We start from the raw sequence: 19,834 nt of genomic DNA, 5'->3' as shown, positions 1-19,834 counted from the left end.
TAATTCTTATAAGCAGTTCCTGAACAAATAGGCTATGGGGTCAGAATGTTGGACTGCGTTCAGCGACCATGAGCCTCTTAACTGATGAGGATGTCAGCCAGGACGAAGGGATGTCAGCCAGGACGAAGGCTTGCCATGACACTAGACCAGGTACAGGTAGGTTCGCCAGGACGGGTCCTGGCCCGTGTCTTCTCCATGCAGTGACCCGCCAGGTACAAGACTTGACCGCTGGAGCGATGACTCCAAGCAGCCAACAACAACTAAACCATCAAATATACTGCCGGAAGAATATACCAAGTTTGTCATGGAGGAACTAGTTAAATTCCTGATCAGCAGTGATGGATATGCTGACCTACGGGCCACAGGTATGAAACAGGTACATAATATTGATTAAAAAATGTTAATAGCACGTCTCATAATGGAGAAAAAGGTTAGGTAAAACTCGGCCAATAAGACATTTAGACAAATGTGTCACCAATATTCATTCAACTAGGGAAGTGTTGTTTTCTCCCTTTACTATTAACCAGTACAGGTAGCAGCTTCACGAAGAGATGTTCGTAAAATGTTTGGTGCCATCCAGTAGCAAAGTCTTGACAACATTGTTCCGTAGAAACAAACTAGACCTCATTGTACTAGCTAAACAAGACTTATCTGTACGAGCTAGATAAGACCTCGTTGTTCGAACTAAAGAATTTGTAAATTTGAGTTGGATGTAAGAAACACCCCAGGAGGGGTTGGAATGCAGAAAAAGGTTTTGAGTGATTTGTGCTTGATCAACCAGTTTTGTTTTTGTCTCCATCTTTCTTCCTCCTGGTTGGAAGGAGGTGCACTGACAAATATGGGTGATACAAAAGCATTTAGAGCCGAGCAAACCATTATTTAACAGTACCTCCTTTAAGCTTTACTTGATTTAAGAAATATTGTATTACCCGTCTGTCTTCTGGTCTGACAGCATACTCATGTTTACATATTATATTATCCGTCTATCTCCTGGTCTGACAGCATACCCATGTTCAGATCTTATATTACCCGTCCATATCTCCTGGTCTGAAAGCATACCCATGTTCAGATCTTATATTACCCGTCTATATCTCCTGGTCTGACAGCATACCCATGTTCAGATCTTATATTACCCGTCTCTGTCTCCTGGTCTGAAAGCATACCCATGTTCAGATCTTATATTACCCGTCTATATCTCCTGGTCTGAAAGCATACCCATGTTCAGATCTTATATTACCCGTCTGTCTCCTGGTCTGACAGCATACCCATGTTCAGACCTTATATTACCCGTCTATATCTCCTGGTCTGAAAGCATACCCATGTTCAGATCTTATATTACCCGTCTATATCTCCTGGTCTGACAGCATACCCATGTTCAGATCTTATATTACCCGTCTATATCTCCTGGTCTGACAGCATACCCATGTTCAGATCTTATATTACCCGTCTGTCTCCTGGTCTGACAGCATACCCATGTTCAGACCTTATATTACCCGTCTATATCTCCTGGTCTGACAGCATACCCATGTTCAGACCTTATATTACCCGTCTATATCTCCTGGTCTGACAGCATACCCATGTTCAGACCTTATATTACCCGTCTATATCTCCTGGTCTGACAGCATACCCATGTTCAGATCTCGTATCTTCCAGCATTTTATATAAACAATGAGAAACCTCCTTTATTTCCCATTATATATTTACTATGCAACTTTTACTTATCCCAGTTTGTGCATTGGTAGTGTAGATTATTATTATAATCAAAAAGAAGCGCTAAGCCACCTTGGTAGTGTAGAACATTGAATGACTTACTCTGTTGACTGTTCTTATCTGAGCGATGGTATACCAGAGTCCTGTATAACAACGGAGGTTTTGTCTTCTAGCACCGACATTCACATTCAGGTTGTAATCAGAATTCCTCAAAATATCCTTTTCTTCGTGATATTTCTAAAACATTTTATTTTTTATTTGATAATTGAGTTTGTTATCTATTAAATTTTATGCAGAAATATATCTGTGGAGGAATAAAACTTACATTGTACTTATAGGCAAGTGTAGCTGTGTACTTATCTAGGTACGTACAAGGTATGTTAGGAAACGGGACAAGCGTTTCCTGACGCGGGTTTTAGTTATATGATGACCCACAACTGGAGCTTTTGGTCATCTGACCGAGGCCTCTCGCTGGCTTACCGGTCCATCCCTCTATAAATTAGTTATAAGTTACTTGATGTTTTAAGCTTTTCTTGTATTATATTCATAAAACGGCACTAAATTTGAAACTCCTAAGTATAGATACGTAGGAGTGCTTGTGTGTGTGTGTGTGTACTCACCTATTTGTACTCACCTATTTGTGGTTGCAGGGGTCGAGTCATAGCTCCTGGCCCCGCCTCTTCACTGTGTGTGTGTGTGTGTGTGTGTGTGTGTGTGTGTGAGGACCTTCCACTACAGGTTATGGAAAATGAAAAACTCAGAGGTCATTTTAATATTTTTTATTACAATGTAATCACTTTACCACAGCTTTTCATTGGTTGTAAACGTCTTACACTGCTCACCTTGTCTCAAAAACTTTCTGTAATAAACATCTAATCAAGCTTTTTTTTTTTTTAATTTGTTAAAGTCTTTGGGAACAATGCTTGGCTTACGTGTTCTATGCAGGAGTTGCGTAGTCCTATCACGACCCGCCAATGTAACTCATGCAGACACCGGCCTTAAAGATATCTTTTTTTTTCTGTGTCTTACTGTAGGATAATTGTTTATGAGTGTTTTCCACGGGATTTAACACTTAATTTCAACACCTGGAGCTCACAATCCATTGGCTAAAAGCGATTTTTAATATATATATTTTTTAGGTTATTTAACTTTCGTGTATACAAATGTAAAATATATATATATGATACAGCACTAAAGCATCTCAGAAAAGTATCTTTATTCTTTGTTTTTTTTTTCAGTTCCTAAAAAGAGTGAATATATTTTGATTCCTACCTTGCCAGTGTTGCAAGTCCTAAGGGTACACTTCCAAATAATATGAGACTCCCAGGCCTCTGTGCCCATTCCCATAGAATCTACCGCGGTGCTGCTAGCAGCAGCAGCAGCAGCCACGTAACGTATCAGTTACCATTAGAAGGACACATAACAGTTCTTGTTAATGCAATGGTCAGTGAGAAAACAAAAAAAGTCTGACCCTATACACTTTCTAACGCTACGTTTTCTACAAAATAAGAGAGGATGGGGGGGGGGGGAATCCCACTAGAGGAAGGCGACATTAGACAGGATTTCGAATAGCACTTGATCGGTTCATTGCAACACGGTGTTATACATAGGATAATAGAGACTTTCTAAACTGCAAGTCTCAGCATTACCTTGCTCTCTTCACTGTTTCTATTTCTTAAAGGATTCTTATCAATCTCTAAGACATCACAGAACTGCCAAAAAACTCTTGGGATTGAAGTTTTTCTCAGAATCAATCATAAATATGCAATATTTGTCCTTGATCAAGAGTGGGGGGGGGATGGGGTGAGGGAGGGAGCGAGGTGACAAGTATTAGCAATATATAATATACAGATCGTTTTATTGTAGCCAACATCGTGAACTAAGCACAGAGTTCCTCTCTCTCTCTCTCACGAAAGACATCCGACATCCAGCTAATTTTGCTTACGTACTTGGATAGCTCATCCATATTATCCAAGAACCATTTATGACACCATAAAACTCTTAGCTGAGTAGTTTTGATGTGATTCAATATTCTTACATAATGTAATTACCATGCTTACCACCATAGCTCTTTTGTGCGATTTACAAAGATTTAAACATAAAAACAGAATCATGTGATATGCAGAGAGGAAGCTCAACTTCATAGCTCGATAAAAGAAAGTGGTGGGAATGTGCATTTTTAATCTTCTTTATTTACATATTATATACAATTTTTCTTTAAATATTAATTTCAAGTTTCACAAATAGAATATTAGTAACAAATACATCTGATTTAAAAAGGGGGAACGCTGTACCTTGGACAGGAATGTCTGGCATCAACCCACAATAAAAACGAGCCGACAAGACTGGAATCCTGCTTGTCACCTCACCCTACCTTGGTAACTGTTGTCAATTTTAAACCATTCAAGCAGCTTATCCTTAATGAGGAGCTCCGCACTAAGAGCTTGATGAGCAGCCTTCACACAGGTAAGTCTGGAATTTATTACTGAAGCATTGTACCCATTTTATAAAGTAAGAAAGGCAAGCCGTCACAATTTTATATTTTTTCGATGTAGCATCCCAAATAAACTAACAATAAAATCAGGGCAAACAGAACATAATACACAATCTAATGGACTACGCCTATGCCTTATATTTCTATGGAACACTACCTAAGAGAATCTAATTATAAACGCTTTCTTTTAGAATTCATTTTAATTACAAACATAAATTCCTTTCTATTTTCTTTAGTAGAAAAAGTAATAAAAGTAGGAGAAATGTATTTACACAGAGGAGAGAGAGGGAGCGCAGGGGACCCCAGCTGCTGTGGCAATAGCACCTTTAAACATATATTGATTCTCAGGTATACGCTCTTAGCATTTCTGCGTCGCGTAGCCAAACTGAATTATTCAACTAATAACGCTCTCTAGAGAAGGAAAATACCTGAGTAAATAAAATGATCTAATTTGTTAATTTATAAATGTTCGTTATAGATCAAGGTAATGTATTAATTGCTAATGCTTATATTAGGTGTGTGTGTGTGTGTGTGTGTGTGTGTGTGTGTTTGTGATTGTGTATGTACGCGGGTAAATCTATGTGTGTATGGGCATGTGAGGTACGTTTGTCTTCTCTGAGGATGAAGGTCACCAGTAAAGCTCTAGAGGTGGTAATATATATATATATAAATATATATATATATATATATATATATATATATATATATATATATATATATATATATATATATATATATATATATATATGCAATACTATCACAAAAAACAGGTGATATCACAATTTGGAAAACAACCACTGTGAAAAGATAGTGAACTTCCATGCACTTTCGTGATTTCTCACATTATTAAGGATCTGTAAAAATAAAAGAACAGCTGAAGGTTTATAAGGCTGAGATAACACCTCACGGTCAACCTTCAGCTGGTCTATTATTTTTACAGTTCCTTGATAATGTGAGAAATCACGAAAGTGCATGGAAGTTCACCATCTTTTCACTGTGGTTGTTTTACATATGTATGTATGTTTATATATATATATATATATATATATATATATATATATATATATATATATATATATATATATATATATATATTTGTTAAATGTCAAAATTAGGTAATAATGATAGCTGAGGATTAGATTTTGTACTAATTTGGATCACACGGTTTACAAGACTGTATTTTCCATTAAGGTTTATTAAAACATTTCAGGGAAAAATGTCATCCTACTTCCCAAATAAAATAGGTAACTGTGTGACCATTACATATACTTTTCTTGCACAAAATTAATTTAAGTCTTAATGCTTGCAAAAGGGCTCTTGATCCAGAGAGTTGGAGTTACGTTCCTGTTCTCCAATCAAATCTGACTTCTCCTATTTTCCAAGTGCTGCATGACCCATGCTGGTTTGGAGCTTCTTTTAGAATATATCAGTATATAAAAAAGAAACTTGGAAACCGAATACAAAGAGAGTTCCTCGGTACGTGCAAGCAGTCTTAACAGTACTTCAGTATCCTGAAATACGTCACAATAAAATGAGCAAGAATAAGGCTGCTAATATCCACAAATAACTATAAATACCAAATTCTTGAGTCTTTTATGGCTTAAGTCTTTAAATTTGTAAATAAGGGCACCAGTTTGAGGCTGAAACATACAGTACATGCATAATCTATTTGACTGTCCTCGTGTGGATGCGTTTGTATCTTCACTAGTATATATATATATATATATATATATATATATATATATATATATATATATATATATATATATATATATATATATATATATATATATATATATATATATATATATATATATATATATATATAATGTGTGTATTCATGCACACACACGAATGATGGTGAAGGTGATTTCCTTCTTTCCTTCTTAGGGTCACTCTGCCTTGGTGGGAAACGGCTAATGTGCTATATATATATCATGGTTTATAGCCAAAAATTATCGCCTTTTCTAATTCGTCTAGAATCCTTTTAAAAATCAACAGACTGACGGTTCATTGTTGCAGTAATTGCGCAAATAAAAATCGCTCTCAACATCTGAAAAATATGCATTACATTGATGATGGTGTAAATGCAGTGATCACTAATAATAATTAAAAAAAATCGAAAGAAATAACGCTAAAACTCACATGGAAACATAGTGGAATGGCAGAATTATTATTATTATTATTATTATTATTATTATTATTATTATTACACAAATATTGTTCCAGTCACAGTATTGTGCCTTTGTATTATTATTATTATTATTATGATTATTATAATCACGGGAAATCGTAGGAGTCATGCAGCATGTTAGGATGGAAGAAAATCAATTTAGCTCTAAGGAAGGAAAGAGTAGCTCCAATTTCCTTAAATCAAGAGATCATCACAGACTTTACGTTTTCCATGAAATAAATGAGCGCTGAAAAGCGCTTCAGTGCTTACACCCTTGCGTCATTTTTTTGACTGACATCACTAAGTTACTTTTAGACTGACCTTATCATGGAGAGAATTTACATTTACGTTAATTTTAAGAGGGTCAGGGTTAGAGTGCCAGGTAAATTTAGGGCAAATTTAAAAATATTCATAACAAATTTATTCATAAAAATACATATATCTCAATGCACAAGAGAAAATTTTCGAAAAATTATAGCAGCGCGACTTAGATGACCGATGTGGATTATTAGGTACGACATATGTGTGTATGTATTAATGTATATTTGCAAAAGTGTATATATGTATGTATATTTCAATAGGTGTATATATGCATGAATATATTTGCTTGTGAATGCAATACACACACATTATATTCCATTCCGTGAGGGCCTTCTTTTTAAAAATATAAAACTTCGCGTCACAGAAGCTGGGATGCACAACACGAAAGTATCAGGAGTAAGAGATGTGCAGGTTGGAGGATAGAGGGGTGAGGGGTTCCCTTCTGTACTCCTTAAGTGTAGATTAAAGGGAAAGAGGGGAAGGGGGGTGGGGGTAAGAAAGTAGAGGATGCAAGGGCCAGTGAACCTCCCCCTCCACATCCAGGAAATTTGGGAGGATAGAGTAGGTATGGGAGAGATGTGATATAGTGCTTGTCTCTCAGAGAGAGGAGGACATGGGACTGAGGGGAACAAGGGTTGTACACTCCTCCGATTGGTGAGAGATGGGGAGAGTCAAGCCTTTCCCTTGGTGTGGGAGATTAGGGGGATGGTGGGGCATAGAGGACCACAGACTATTTTCTGCATGCCCAAATACTGAAGGGGGAGGGGGGAGAGGGAACGCTGATTACCCCCTACGTGACCATGCAAGGGAAAAGGGTAGGGACAAAAGTGGGTGTTCCTTCCCCCCCTCACCCCTCCATCTACAGTGGCACGTGCAAGTAGCACGTACAAGTAGCACGTCCACGTAGCACGTACAAGTAGCACGTACAAGTCTCGTCTACGAATTGAGCAAATTGTCGTTCGCTTACATCAGTAACAGGCTGTGAGAGGGGTCTCTAATGGGAAGTCTAATAGCATATAGATATCTAGAATTTAATGATATTTGGTGAATTGTAGCCTCATTTTACTGTTTAATCTTTTAAATGTGTACATTAATGTGTTTTCACAGTTAAGGGGAAGATTTCACATATAGTCTGTCTTATGATATTACTGAAAGTTCCTACTATCTCTTGACAGTATGACTCCGTTCACTACAACAGCCTTACCTCGACACTAATAAATACTTCATTAGCATATATGTATAGAGTATATATATATATATATATATATATATATATATATATATATATATATATATATATATATATATATATATATATATATATATATATATATATATATATATATATATATATATATATGGAAATGTAACAGGTGAAAATAATACGTCAGTAACATAAGATATAACAATCTAGATAAATAAAACAGAAATAGTAGCAAATAAAATGAGGTTTATGATTGGTACAATTTAGAAACATACATCTAAAACCAATTATCACTTTGTTCCAAATTTGTACCAAAATTCTACGTAGGGTAAAGTGTCGAGGCGAGACTGCTCGTTACAACTGCTCTACGGTGATCTACATAGTTACTATGACAGTGAGAGGATAGAACTTGTATATGCTAGATGGTGTTTTGTTAAAGCTTAAGCTACCCCTGAAGACGTGGGGTTAATCTTTTACATTCAATAAAATGCTACATACCTATCAACTAAGACTGGGACCTCGGGGGAAGAAAATGGCAACCCACATTCATTCGGGTTATTTAAGGTCTCGTTTTGCAGCGGTTAAGCAGTGAAGTATTTTCTCGTATTTTGCTCTATTTTACATTAAACTCGCGACTGTGAGATGACACTTTATTGCTCCGAGCCCCAGAGATTACCTTACGTCACAGCGCAAATAACTTTTAATCCTAAGACAGAGGATGCGTTCCTTAGCAGTAGTTTATTCAGACACCAGACAATTCAGAATCTCAGCCTGTTTAGAGCCATTATCAGTGTCTAATACACTCTAAATGAAACAATTTAGTTACCCTAAGGATTCCAATGTTTTTAAAAAGTGCGAAGACCGCTACAATAGGATGATTAATAAGGAGAGTCAAGATTCTGGTCGTGTGTGAAGAGACTGCAGACCTGGAGCGCCGCCCCCTATAAACAGAATGGCAAGTGATGTGTTGGTAAGTGATGGAACTTTGCCCTTTCTTTGTTTAGGTCCTAAAAAAATTTATACGTGCTTTCACAAGTCCTTTTACCAGTTGTAATATAACTTTAACCCTCTCATACTTACCTCTTCTAAAATGTATCTTCATGTGGAGAACCGAACAACAATTATACATATATATCCCAGTCTATCTTTCAACACGTTGACTTCTTCATTGGTTTGACCTAAGTGTCCAGAATTGAATATTATGTTTTTATACTATTGTATTATTTTCATATCTTATTCACTTGTAATTATCACTGTATGAAGATACAATGAGCGCTCTATCTTAACACACACACTCACACAGTAAAAATTATATATATATATATATATATATATATATATATATATATATATATATATATATATATATATATATATATATATATATATATATATATATATATATATATATGTATATATATATATTGTGTGTGCAATTTATCCTTTCAGTGGCTCTTGGTCTTTCAAGATGATGAGTGATGTAAGTTATCGTCAGGGTGTTTAGATGATTAATGTGTATCACCCATCAGCATCACTCACTAAGCGGTCAAATCATCATCTTGTCTACACTCTCGTTGGCACGATTCGGTTCTTAATATAGACATTTACCGACCACTCAGGCAGATATGATTACGTGTACGAATCTCCACTGTTGAACCTATATGGCTCAACTTCAGCATGGTTGTGCCGAACGTAGGAAAACGTTCGGATATTGTATTCTGTTTCAGGTAAAACTCTCTCTTTCTCGAAGTGCATTGAGGCCGTTAGGTTTTATTCTTTGTCATCATCATTATAAATATAAGTTATTATTTTTTGTTACTAGAATCACGTTGACAGTTTTGTCATAGACACCGGTTGTGAACGCGCGGAGGTTTTGAGGTATAAGAGAACTTTAGCACCATTATAGAACTTGGGGAACTTTCAGTGAGGGTTGCAGCCTTGTGTCCTTTATCTATCCCATATTTTATTTTTACAGGATACTCGAGTTGTTTTATTTTGATCTAAAGTATACGAAATTAAAAAAAATACAAAAATAATTGCGTAAAAATGTCTGAATAATTACTGTTCATATATAAATATTATATATATATATATATATATATATATATATATATATATATATATATATATATATATATATATATATATATATATATATATATATAATATTTATGATTAATGATATATAATTGATCTTTCTTCTCATATTCACTCTAAATTCACTTCAGAAATTTTTCTTGTACGTCATTACTACTTTCCAGGAACTGCTAAATAACAAATAAATATATAAATTACGAGTTACTATAATATTGTTGTCACTAGCAACCATTTGACTGAATAAATGAGCTTGAGACTCAAAGAAAAAAATATTTTGCAATACAAAAAGGACACTTTGGGCAGGGCACGGGAATGGAATGGTATTCTGAGAGTTGCAGATTGAGCGCCGGCTTCCTCACGTTTGGATCACTTTGGTTTGTAGTAACTTGATACTCCTTTGCCGTGGTTTGTGACGGGTCTAGTGTTGTTTTGTGGCCTTACAATGTTTCACCTTTGCTGCTGAATCCTACGTACAGTGACTCAGGATTTTCAGTTTAACTCCTTGATACCTGTGCTCGGCTGACCTTAGATATTTAGTGTAAATATACAACGGCCTTGAGCTGATTTAATTCGTGATTCCTGTTTCGGATCTACGCATGGATAACACAAAGAGTTTCTTCCACTACACGTTCTCTCCTTTAATCAGTTTCGCTAAGTTCTCTATTATAATCGTCTCAATGATTAATCTCTCGCGATTTCAACATGAGGAATGCACATCACTTTTTTCTGTTTATTCGTTGTGTCTAGCAACGTTTGAGAACCTAGCTGCAATGATCAGCCATTGTTGACACATCCTTGCGTGAACCTAGAAGATAATACTCACTTGTACAAATACTCGAGATACCACAAGACACCTAACGAAAATGTTATTTTTGTGGTTATATTTGCATCTGTACCTCAAGTTTATCAGTGGAAATCCACTATGAAATGGGAATAGTGTAATCTTATATAAAATTAGTTCTTTCTTCAAGTATTCTCTAGTTCTGACGTGTAGGAAATCATATATGAATAAATCATGGCGGAAGGAAAAGGTTTAACCAGCGAGTTCTTCAGGTTTATTTCAGTGATAGCTAGAAAGACCATCTTGTGTGTGAAGGAGTCAAAGCCGGCGCCACATGTGTAAAGAGATGTAGTAGACGAGACACGTGAAGTCATAATTAGTATGTCACCTCTGATGCTGGAGTCCTCGAGCTGATCTGAGACCCAGGGAGCTGGGATTGACTGCGTGGAGGATCTATCATAGCGAGTATCTGCTTAAAGCTCCTTGGCTGCCAAGCTTACAGAGAGGCTTTTGTTCCTTTCAAAGCTTAAAATACAGCAAGTAAATCAAGCATTAAGCTTCAGATAACGCCGGAATATACCAAAATCCACACATGTCCTCACCCACAAGGCCATTTTTTCTTTTCTGAGGTTGTTGTTTCCATTAAGAGGTTAATATCGGCTGTTTCTGCTTAGTTTTGATGTGACAGGTGGTAGACTCAGACACTGAGGAGTAACCACCATCACACACTTGATCTAATCCGTGCCTCATGTAGCATGGCAGTGGTACAGAATCCTTATATTAATGGTTTATGTACAGCGCTAGACATCAGTATTACAACAATACACGGTATGTATCCTTAGCGATACATGAAGACGTTTTGTACATTTCGAGATAAAATCTAGCATTTTTTTTTCATTTAACTTAAAATTGTGGTTACTTTCTGTCTGAAATTCAAATATAAAAAGAGAAGAAGACAACAAATAGATCATTTTCTTTTTTCCTTTTGTTCTTTTTTTTTTAAATATTTTTTTTTTTTTTTTTGCTTTGCAGCCATGGAGCTCTTAGTGACTTCACAGAATGAATAAAAATCTATGTATACAAAGAAAATGATCACTGGTTTGAAGGCAACCACTCACATACGTAAACGTTTATCTTATTTGTTGGCTACACTAAAATACCACACCTCTGGTGGTTTCAACCTTACAATCTACACTGTACACAAAATAACACAAGTTTCTGGGGACACACTAAGCCCTTTTTTTTGTTTATGAATCAGAAATAATCTGTACACTCTCCATTTTCCCTCTCTCAGTTTCTCGCAACGTTTCGACACACGATATATTACCATAAATCTGCTTGTAGTTTTTGTCTTGTCCACTTACAGCATAATTTTTAATTTCTCTTCTGCAGGGATAACTCTGTACATACTAAAATCTGGATTGTTCAGGGAAATCATTTTCTCATGCTAGCATTGTGTTAAGTCCAGAGTGCCGTGCTTGCCTACACCTTGCTAGCCTCCCTAACTCCCATCTAGGGCCACTCTGGGGGTCAAAGGTCACGTTTGGGTCACTGCTGGTGTCAATTACACGAGTGGGCGAGGAAATGGGAAGAGAGGGGCATGTGTGTGAGAGTTAGGGGCGAGGTCCAGCCACGGAAAGCAGGAACACGGCAGGGGAAGTGACATCAACAGAAGTCAAGCTAGGGTGCTCTTGTGCTGGTCCTGTTGTGCTGGGTCATCTGAGACAGCTGAAGAAGATGACTGAGGCCGACCTCACTGGTGCCTCTTCATGTGGAGAGCCAGGTGGTCGGAGCGGGAGAAGCAGCGGCCGCAGTGGTGACACTTGAACGGCTTGGCTCCCGTGTGTTTCCGGAAGTGACGGGTGAGTTCGTCGGAGCGAGCGAACCGCCACTCACAGCCTTCCCACGAACACCGGTACGGCTTTTCACCTGCGGAACGAAAACACGGTTAATGTCCAGAAGATAACAAATGTGATAAAACACACACACACACACACACACACACACACACACACACACACACACACACACAGCATATGGGCGCCTAGCAAACCTCAGAACAGCATTCCGACATCTTAATAAGGAATCGTTCAGGACCCTGTACACCGTATACGTTAGGCCCATATTGGAGTATGCGGCACCAGTTTGGAACCCACACCTAGCCAAGCACGTAAAGAAACTAGAGACAGTGCAAAGGTTTGCAACAAGACTAGTCCCAGAGCTAAGAGGTATGTCCTACGAGGAGAGGTTAAGGGAAATCAACCTGACGACACTGGAGGACAGGAGAGATAGGGGGGACATGATAACAACATACAAAATACTGAGAGGAATTGACAAGGTGGACAAAGACAGGATGTTCCAGAGATTGGACACAGTAACAAGGGGACACAGTTGGAAGCTAAAGACACAGATGAATCACAGGGATGTTAGGAAGTATTTCTTCAGCCACAGAGTAGTCAGTAAGTGGAATAGTTTGGGAAGCGATGTAGTGGAGGCAGGATCCATACATAGCTTTAAGCAGAGGTATGATAAAGCTCACGGCTCAGGGAGAGTGACCTAGTAGCGATCAGTGAAGAGGCGGGGCCAGGAGCTCGGACTCGACCCCCGCAACCTCAACTAGGTGAGTACAACTAGGTGAGTACACACACACACACACACACGCACGCACACACACTCAAATGAGCCACTGGGACGTCAGGAAGTATTTCTTTAGTCTTAGAATCGCCAGGAAGTGTAAAAATCTGGAGAGTGAAGTAGTGGAGGTAAGATCCATACATAGCTTTAAGAAGAGGTATGGAACAGAGACAATGATCTAGTAGCGACTAGCGAAGAGGCTGGGCCAGGAGCTGTGACTCGACCCGTGCAACCACATATAGGTGAGTACAATGATAATGCAAAAAAAAAATATAAAGTCTTAATTCATATGACGTAAAAAAATCCGTTAATAAGCATTAGTTTATTAAGCATTAATAAAGAAAATACCATTCACGTTATGACGGCCGAATATGCCAAACCGGCGAGTTAGGAAAAAAAGCAAGGGTGTTTTCTGCCGAACAAGCAGAGTAAAAACTTGTTTACGCTATAAAGCTGCGAAAACAATGTATATCATTGATTTTAAGCACAATTAAATAAATTTAAGCTCGTGTCCCGCAAACGCACGTTCTTTCAACTCTACTGTTTCATCTTCCCAGTAGACATAGATACAACCATTAGCCAGATATTCGCATCATCCTTAGCGGAAGTCTTCCAAAGGGCAGATGAAAATAAGAGTGCTTTTAATGGTTACAAATGTCATTTATGTAGATAGGGAAAGAATGTAGAACTCAGATGAGTACATAGTAAAGCAGGGTGACCTCATAAATACTGATAAAAGACTTAGGAATAATAATATCAGAAGGTACGTCATTTCAAGAAAATATAGCGAATGGAAGAGGTGAAAGAATGGATAAAAAGAATTTCCCAAAGAAAAGAAATAACACCACTGGAGGTTCTATACAAATTAAAACTCCGGTCAAGGCAGGAGAGATATCAGAGATATATATTTCAGTATTTAAAGGACTGGGAAAGCCTCGGAATACAAGGAATATGTTCCATGGAGCGGAGAAGAGAGAGACACACCTTATATAGTGTACACCTGGAAGATCCTGGAAAGCCACGTCCCAAATCTGTACTATAACCATTTACTGGAGTGAGAGATGAGAATATAAACTTAATGAAAAGAATGTGTACCGTGTATATTGATTGATTGTGTATATTTTATTGATTGCAAAACAACAGCCCTACTGGACAATTATTAATCTTGCAATCAATATAACACAAAATGTACCCAAAAATCAGATTATAGATTATTTTAATGATGCATAATATTAAAGAGCTGATATTACCGTCATTAAAAGTGAATAATGGTAGCAGCTTCATAGCTTCCATTAAGCTTTGTAATGAATTATTTACAAACGAAAATAATAATAATAATCGTATTATTATTATTATTATTATTATTATTATTATTATTATTATTATTATTATTATTATTATTATTATTATTATTATTATTTATACAAATGAACCAATGTAGGTATCAACATCCAGAACCTAGAAACAATACTTGGTGAAAAATAATTCATTTTAAATATCGCCTAAAGGGAAGAAGAGATTATCGTATATCTGCTTACGTCATTGTCTTCGTGATCTAAGTCTCTGGAGTTACTTATCCCTGTCAAGGATCTAAACTGATTACATCCCTTTCCCCAAGCGATGTATCAACCATTTGCATTTTTCGGCGCCTCAAGAATTTAAAATTAATAATAATAATAATAATAATAATAATAATAATAATAATAATAATAATAATAATAATAATAATAATAATAATAATAATAATATTATTATTATTATTATTATTATTATTATTATTATTATTATTATTGTTGTTTGCCACTGATCCATTACTTTGCCTGGCCCATGGCCGGGCTCCGAATGTAGTTAAACTCTTGAAACTCTTCAAAGGTACCTCGATGTATTGATCCAGTTTGTCGGTTAAATCCGTTAACTTACCACCAACCATCACTACCAGTATCACTCCACCAGCCTTGTACAGTTCAGTGTCATGCATGATAAGTAACATCAATGGCCACCATTTCTCAAACACTCAGCCTTGCGAGTAACTTCTCATCGTGTAATTCTAGGGCACATTTTCTCAACCGCTTATCTAGACCAGTTGCAGAAGCAACATGTGAAGGGTTTGTAAACTTTGACTCGCAGAAGAACCGTATGTTCTTTGATATCGAGTCATTATTGTGTACAGACTGATCACTCCGCCTTGTAAATTTCTTGGACGTTGAAAGCTCAGCAGGATAATCAAGGACAGTATTTTTTTTTCTGCCCTTTTAAACTTATTAGAGTTGAATCTGATGACACGTGGCTTTCGACATTTTACTTTGCGCGCTGCTGTGTTTTGTATACCATTTATCATCATCCAGTATGTATTTAAGGGCAATGCCAAATTTAATTCACATAATTATATTAATCTTCGCTCTTTCTGCCCTCTGGACGTTGCAGGCATTCTGAGGTTTCCTGATACAAAACACAAAGCTCAGTCTGTCACTAGGTTATGTTCACTAGTGTCGCATTTAGGATTTTTCAATTCAAAATTTTTAGCCATTATGAATGCTTGTTATGTCCACCACCACCTCTACTATACCGAAAGCGTTCGCAACTGCAATAAAAGAGAGAAGGAATTAAGAATGAAGTATAGGTGGATAGGTAATCGTGAAGAAATTTTAATAGAAGTCCTTATAAAAAATATATATTGATTGCTAACGAATATGATTTTATCATCTTGAACTGTAACTACTCTATTATCACATAAAGGAAACCTATAGGCAACTGGTTTTATTTGTATTAGATACTGTGCTTTTCAAAATACGGGAAGACAAAGCAGATTTGTCAAGATATGTCAATATCTGACAAAGATTTGACAAATCCCAGGATTTTGTGTAATGACCGACAATTAATGACCGTCAACGACGTTACAGGTCGATTTCCGGATGATTCCATAACTAAAATGGTTAAGAACGCATAACTAACTGCCCAATCACAAATTTTGGTTCTTATGATAACGTGCACGATTTTGACCCTTTTCTCATGTACTAGTATGCCCGTCTGGCGAATTTAAAATACTGCTTTCAGGTACCTCAGTGAAGCGTGACAGGATAATGTATATAAAGAATGCCAGACTTGTCTTAGAGAACGCAGCACCAGCACTGAGCCCTCTGGCAAGAAAAAACAAACATCTGGAGAAACTAGAGAATGTCCAGAGATTCCATACGAAATAAGTGATGGAGTTAAGAGGAACGACCTACAGAGAAAAACTGAAGGAACTAAATCTTACAACACTAGAAGAGAGAAGAACAATGAGGAACATGATCACGCAACACAAAATATTCAAATATCTTAACGGAACACAAAGTATTCAAATGTTCTGACGGAACACAAATGTCTTGACAGGACAGACAATTTGAAAGCATAACGGTGACAAACGCTAAATTCGCATATGAACCACAAGTGCTTCATAAAGCACTGTTTCCACAGGTACTTCAAAGAGTGCCTGACGAGGAACCTTCCTGGACGAGCAAATGCCGGAAGCAAATTTTATACACAGTTAAGAATTTCACGAGGCTAGGAATAGCGTGTATGTGGCTGTTCGTGAGTGGCTAGGATCACTGCCTCAAACCCAGCAACAATAGCTAGGCAAATACTACAGAGTACGTTCGTGTGTGCAAGCACGCAAGCACACACACACACACACACACACACACACACACACACACACACACACACACACACACACACACACACACACACACACACACACACACACACCTAACACACATACACGCACACAACTTTGGACATCCTCTGGTAATCAAGTAAAAGAAACGAGATGACGGGACTCACAGACCCGGCGCCTCAAAGGCAGTCGGGGAAAACCTGAGAAAGAAACTGCTCATTTCTAAACATAGGTGGTATTGGAGACGCCCAGGGAGGGGTGGGACGGGGGATGGAAGGGGAGGGGAGGGAGGAGTGATGGAAGGGGAGGGGAGGAAGCGGGAAGGGTGATGGAAGGGGTGGGGAGGAAGGGGGAGGGGTGATGGAAGGGGAGGGGAGGAAGCGGGAAGGGTGATGGAAGGGGTGGGGAGGAAGCGGGAGGGGTGATGGAAGTGGGCGGGAGGGGAGGAAGCGGGGAGGTGATTTAAGGGGAGGGGAGGAAGCGGGAGGGGTGATTTAAGGGGAGGGAGCGGGAAGGGTGATTTAAGGGGAGGGGAGGAAGCGGGAGGGGTGATGAAAGGAGGGGTGAGGGAGCGGGAGGGGTGATGGAAGGGGAGGGGAGGGTGATGGAAGGGGAGGGAGCGGGAGGGGTGATGGAAGGGGAGGGGAGGAAGCGGGAGGGGTGATGAAAGAGGGAGTGAGGGAGCGGGAGGGGTGATGGACCGGGAGGGGAGGAAGCGGGAGGGGTGATTTAAGGGGAGGGGAGGTAGCGGGAGGGGTGATGGAAGGGGAGGAGAGGGAGGGGGAGGAGTGATGGAAGGGGAGGAAGCGGGAGGGGTGATGGAAGGGGAGGAGAGGGAGCGGAAGAGGTGATGGAAGGGGAGAGAAAGGAGCGAGAGGGGTGATGGAAGGGGAGGGGAGGGAGTGAGAGGGGTGATGGTAGGGGAGAGAAGGGAGCGGGAGGGGTGATGGAAGGGGAGGGGAGGGAGCGGGAGAGGAGATGGAAGAGGAGGGGAGGGAGCGGGAGGGGTGATGGAAGGGGAGGGAGCGGGAGGGGTGATGGAAGGGGAGGAGAGGGAGCGGGAGGAGTGATGGAAGGGGAGGAAGCGGGAGGGGTGATGGAAGGGGAGGGGAGGAAGCGGGAGGGGTGATGGAAGGGGAGGGAGCGGGAGGGGTGATGGAAGGGGAGGGAGCGGGAGGGGTGATGGAAGGGGAGGGGAGGAAGCGAGAGAGGTGATGGAAGGGGAGGGAAGCGGGAGGGGTGATGGAAGGGGAGGCAGCGCGAGGGGTGATGGAAGGGGAGGGATCGGGAGGGGTGATGGAAGGGGAGGGGAGGTAGTGAGAGGGGTGATGGAAGGGGAGGGGAGGTAGCGGGAGGGGAGATGGAAGGGGAGGGAGCGGGAGGGGTGATGGAAGGGGAGGGGAGGAAGCAGGAGGGGTGATGGAAGGGGAGGGAGTGGGAGGGGTGATGGAAGGGGAGGGGAGGAAGCGGGAGGGGTGATGGAAGGGGTGGGGAGGGAGCGGGAGGGGTGATGGAAGGGGAGGGAGCGGGAGGGGTGATGGAAGGGGAGGGGAGGAAGCGGGAGGGGTGATGGAAGGGGAGGTGAGGGAGCGGGAGGGGTGATGGATGGGGAGGGGAGGAAGCGGGAGGGGTGATGGAAGGGGAGGGGAGGAAGCGAGAGGGGTGATGGAAGGGGAGGAGAGGGAGCGGGAGGAGTGATGGAAGGGGAGGAAGCGGGAGGGGTGAAGGAAGGGAAGGGGAGGGAGCGGAAGAGGTGATGGAAGGGGAGAGAAGGGAGCGGGAGAGGTGATGGAAGGGGAGGGGAGGGAGCGGGAGGGGTGATGGTAGGGGAGAGAAGGGAGCGGGAGGGGTGATGGAAGGGGAGGGGAGGGAGCGGGAGGGGTGATGGAAGGGGAGGGCAGGGAGCGGGATGGGTGATGGAAGGGTAGGGAGCGGGAGGGGTGATGGAAGGGGAGGGAGCTGGAGGGGTAATGGAAGGGAAGGGAGCGGGAGGGGAGATGGAAGGGGAGGAAGCGGGAGGGGCGATGGAAGGGGAGGAGAGGGAGCGGGAGGAGTGATGGAAGGGGAGGAAGCGGGAGGGGCGATGGAAGGGGAGGGGAGGGAGCGGAAGAGGTGATGGAAGTGGAGAGAAGGGAGCGGGAGGGGTGATGGAAGGGGAGGGGAGGAAGCGGGAGGGGTGATGGAAGGGGAGAGAAGGGAGCGGGAGAGGTGATGGAAGGGGAGGGGAGGGAGCGGGAGGGGTGATGGAAGGGGAGGGGAGGGAGCGGGAGGGGTGATGGAAGGGGAGGGAGCAGGAGGGGTGATGGAAGGGGAGATAGCTGGAGGGGTAATGGAAGGGGAGGGAGCGGGAGGGGTGATGGAAGGGGAGGGAGCGGGAGGGGTGATGGAAGGGGAGGGAGCAGGAGGGGTGATGGAAGGGGAGGGAGCGGGAGAGGTGATGGAAGGGGAGGGGAGGAAGCGGGAGGGGTGATGGAAGGGGAGGTGAGGGAGCGGGAGGGGTGATGGAAGGGGAGGGGAAGAAGCGGGAGGGGTGATGGAAGGGGAGGGGAGGGAGCGGGAGGGGAAGGGTGAAAGGTAAATATGGAGGGAAAGGAAGACAGAAGAGTAGTTGTGAGTAGGAAGGGAGAGAAAGGGTATATGGAAGGGGATGGAGAAAGGGAGGAAAAACGAGGAGGATGAGAGGAGGTGGATGAGAGGAGAAAGGAGAGGGGGAGGGACACGTGTCTACACACACCTGTTAACACTTACGACAACACGTGTTTTAC

At 40.7% G+C, this 19,834-nt stretch overlaps 1 protein-coding gene across 1 annotated transcript in view; it reads right to left on the bottom strand.

Moving 5' to 3' along the window:
• Positions 1–11,040: 11,040 nt before the first annotated feature.
• LOC128692130 (Krueppel-like factor 6) overlaps positions 11,041–19,834 on the bottom strand; it is a 127,468-nt gene continuing 118,674 nt past the window's right edge. Inside the window, exon 2 of the mRNA XM_053781149.2 lies at positions 11,041–12,709. Coding sequence (XP_053637124.1) covers positions 12,534–12,709 — 176 coding nt within the window. The 3' untranslated portion in view covers positions 11,041–12,533. The remainder of the gene's footprint in view (positions 12,710–19,834) is intronic.

This window comes from Cherax quadricarinatus, chromosome 15 (assembly GCF_038502225.1).
Source record: "Cherax quadricarinatus isolate ZL_2023a chromosome 15, ASM3850222v1, whole genome shotgun sequence".
In the NCBI taxonomy this organism is placed as follows: domain Eukaryota; kingdom Metazoa; phylum Arthropoda; class Malacostraca; order Decapoda; family Parastacidae; genus Cherax; species Cherax quadricarinatus.
This window is presented reverse-complemented; position numbering and strand designations above follow the sequence as displayed.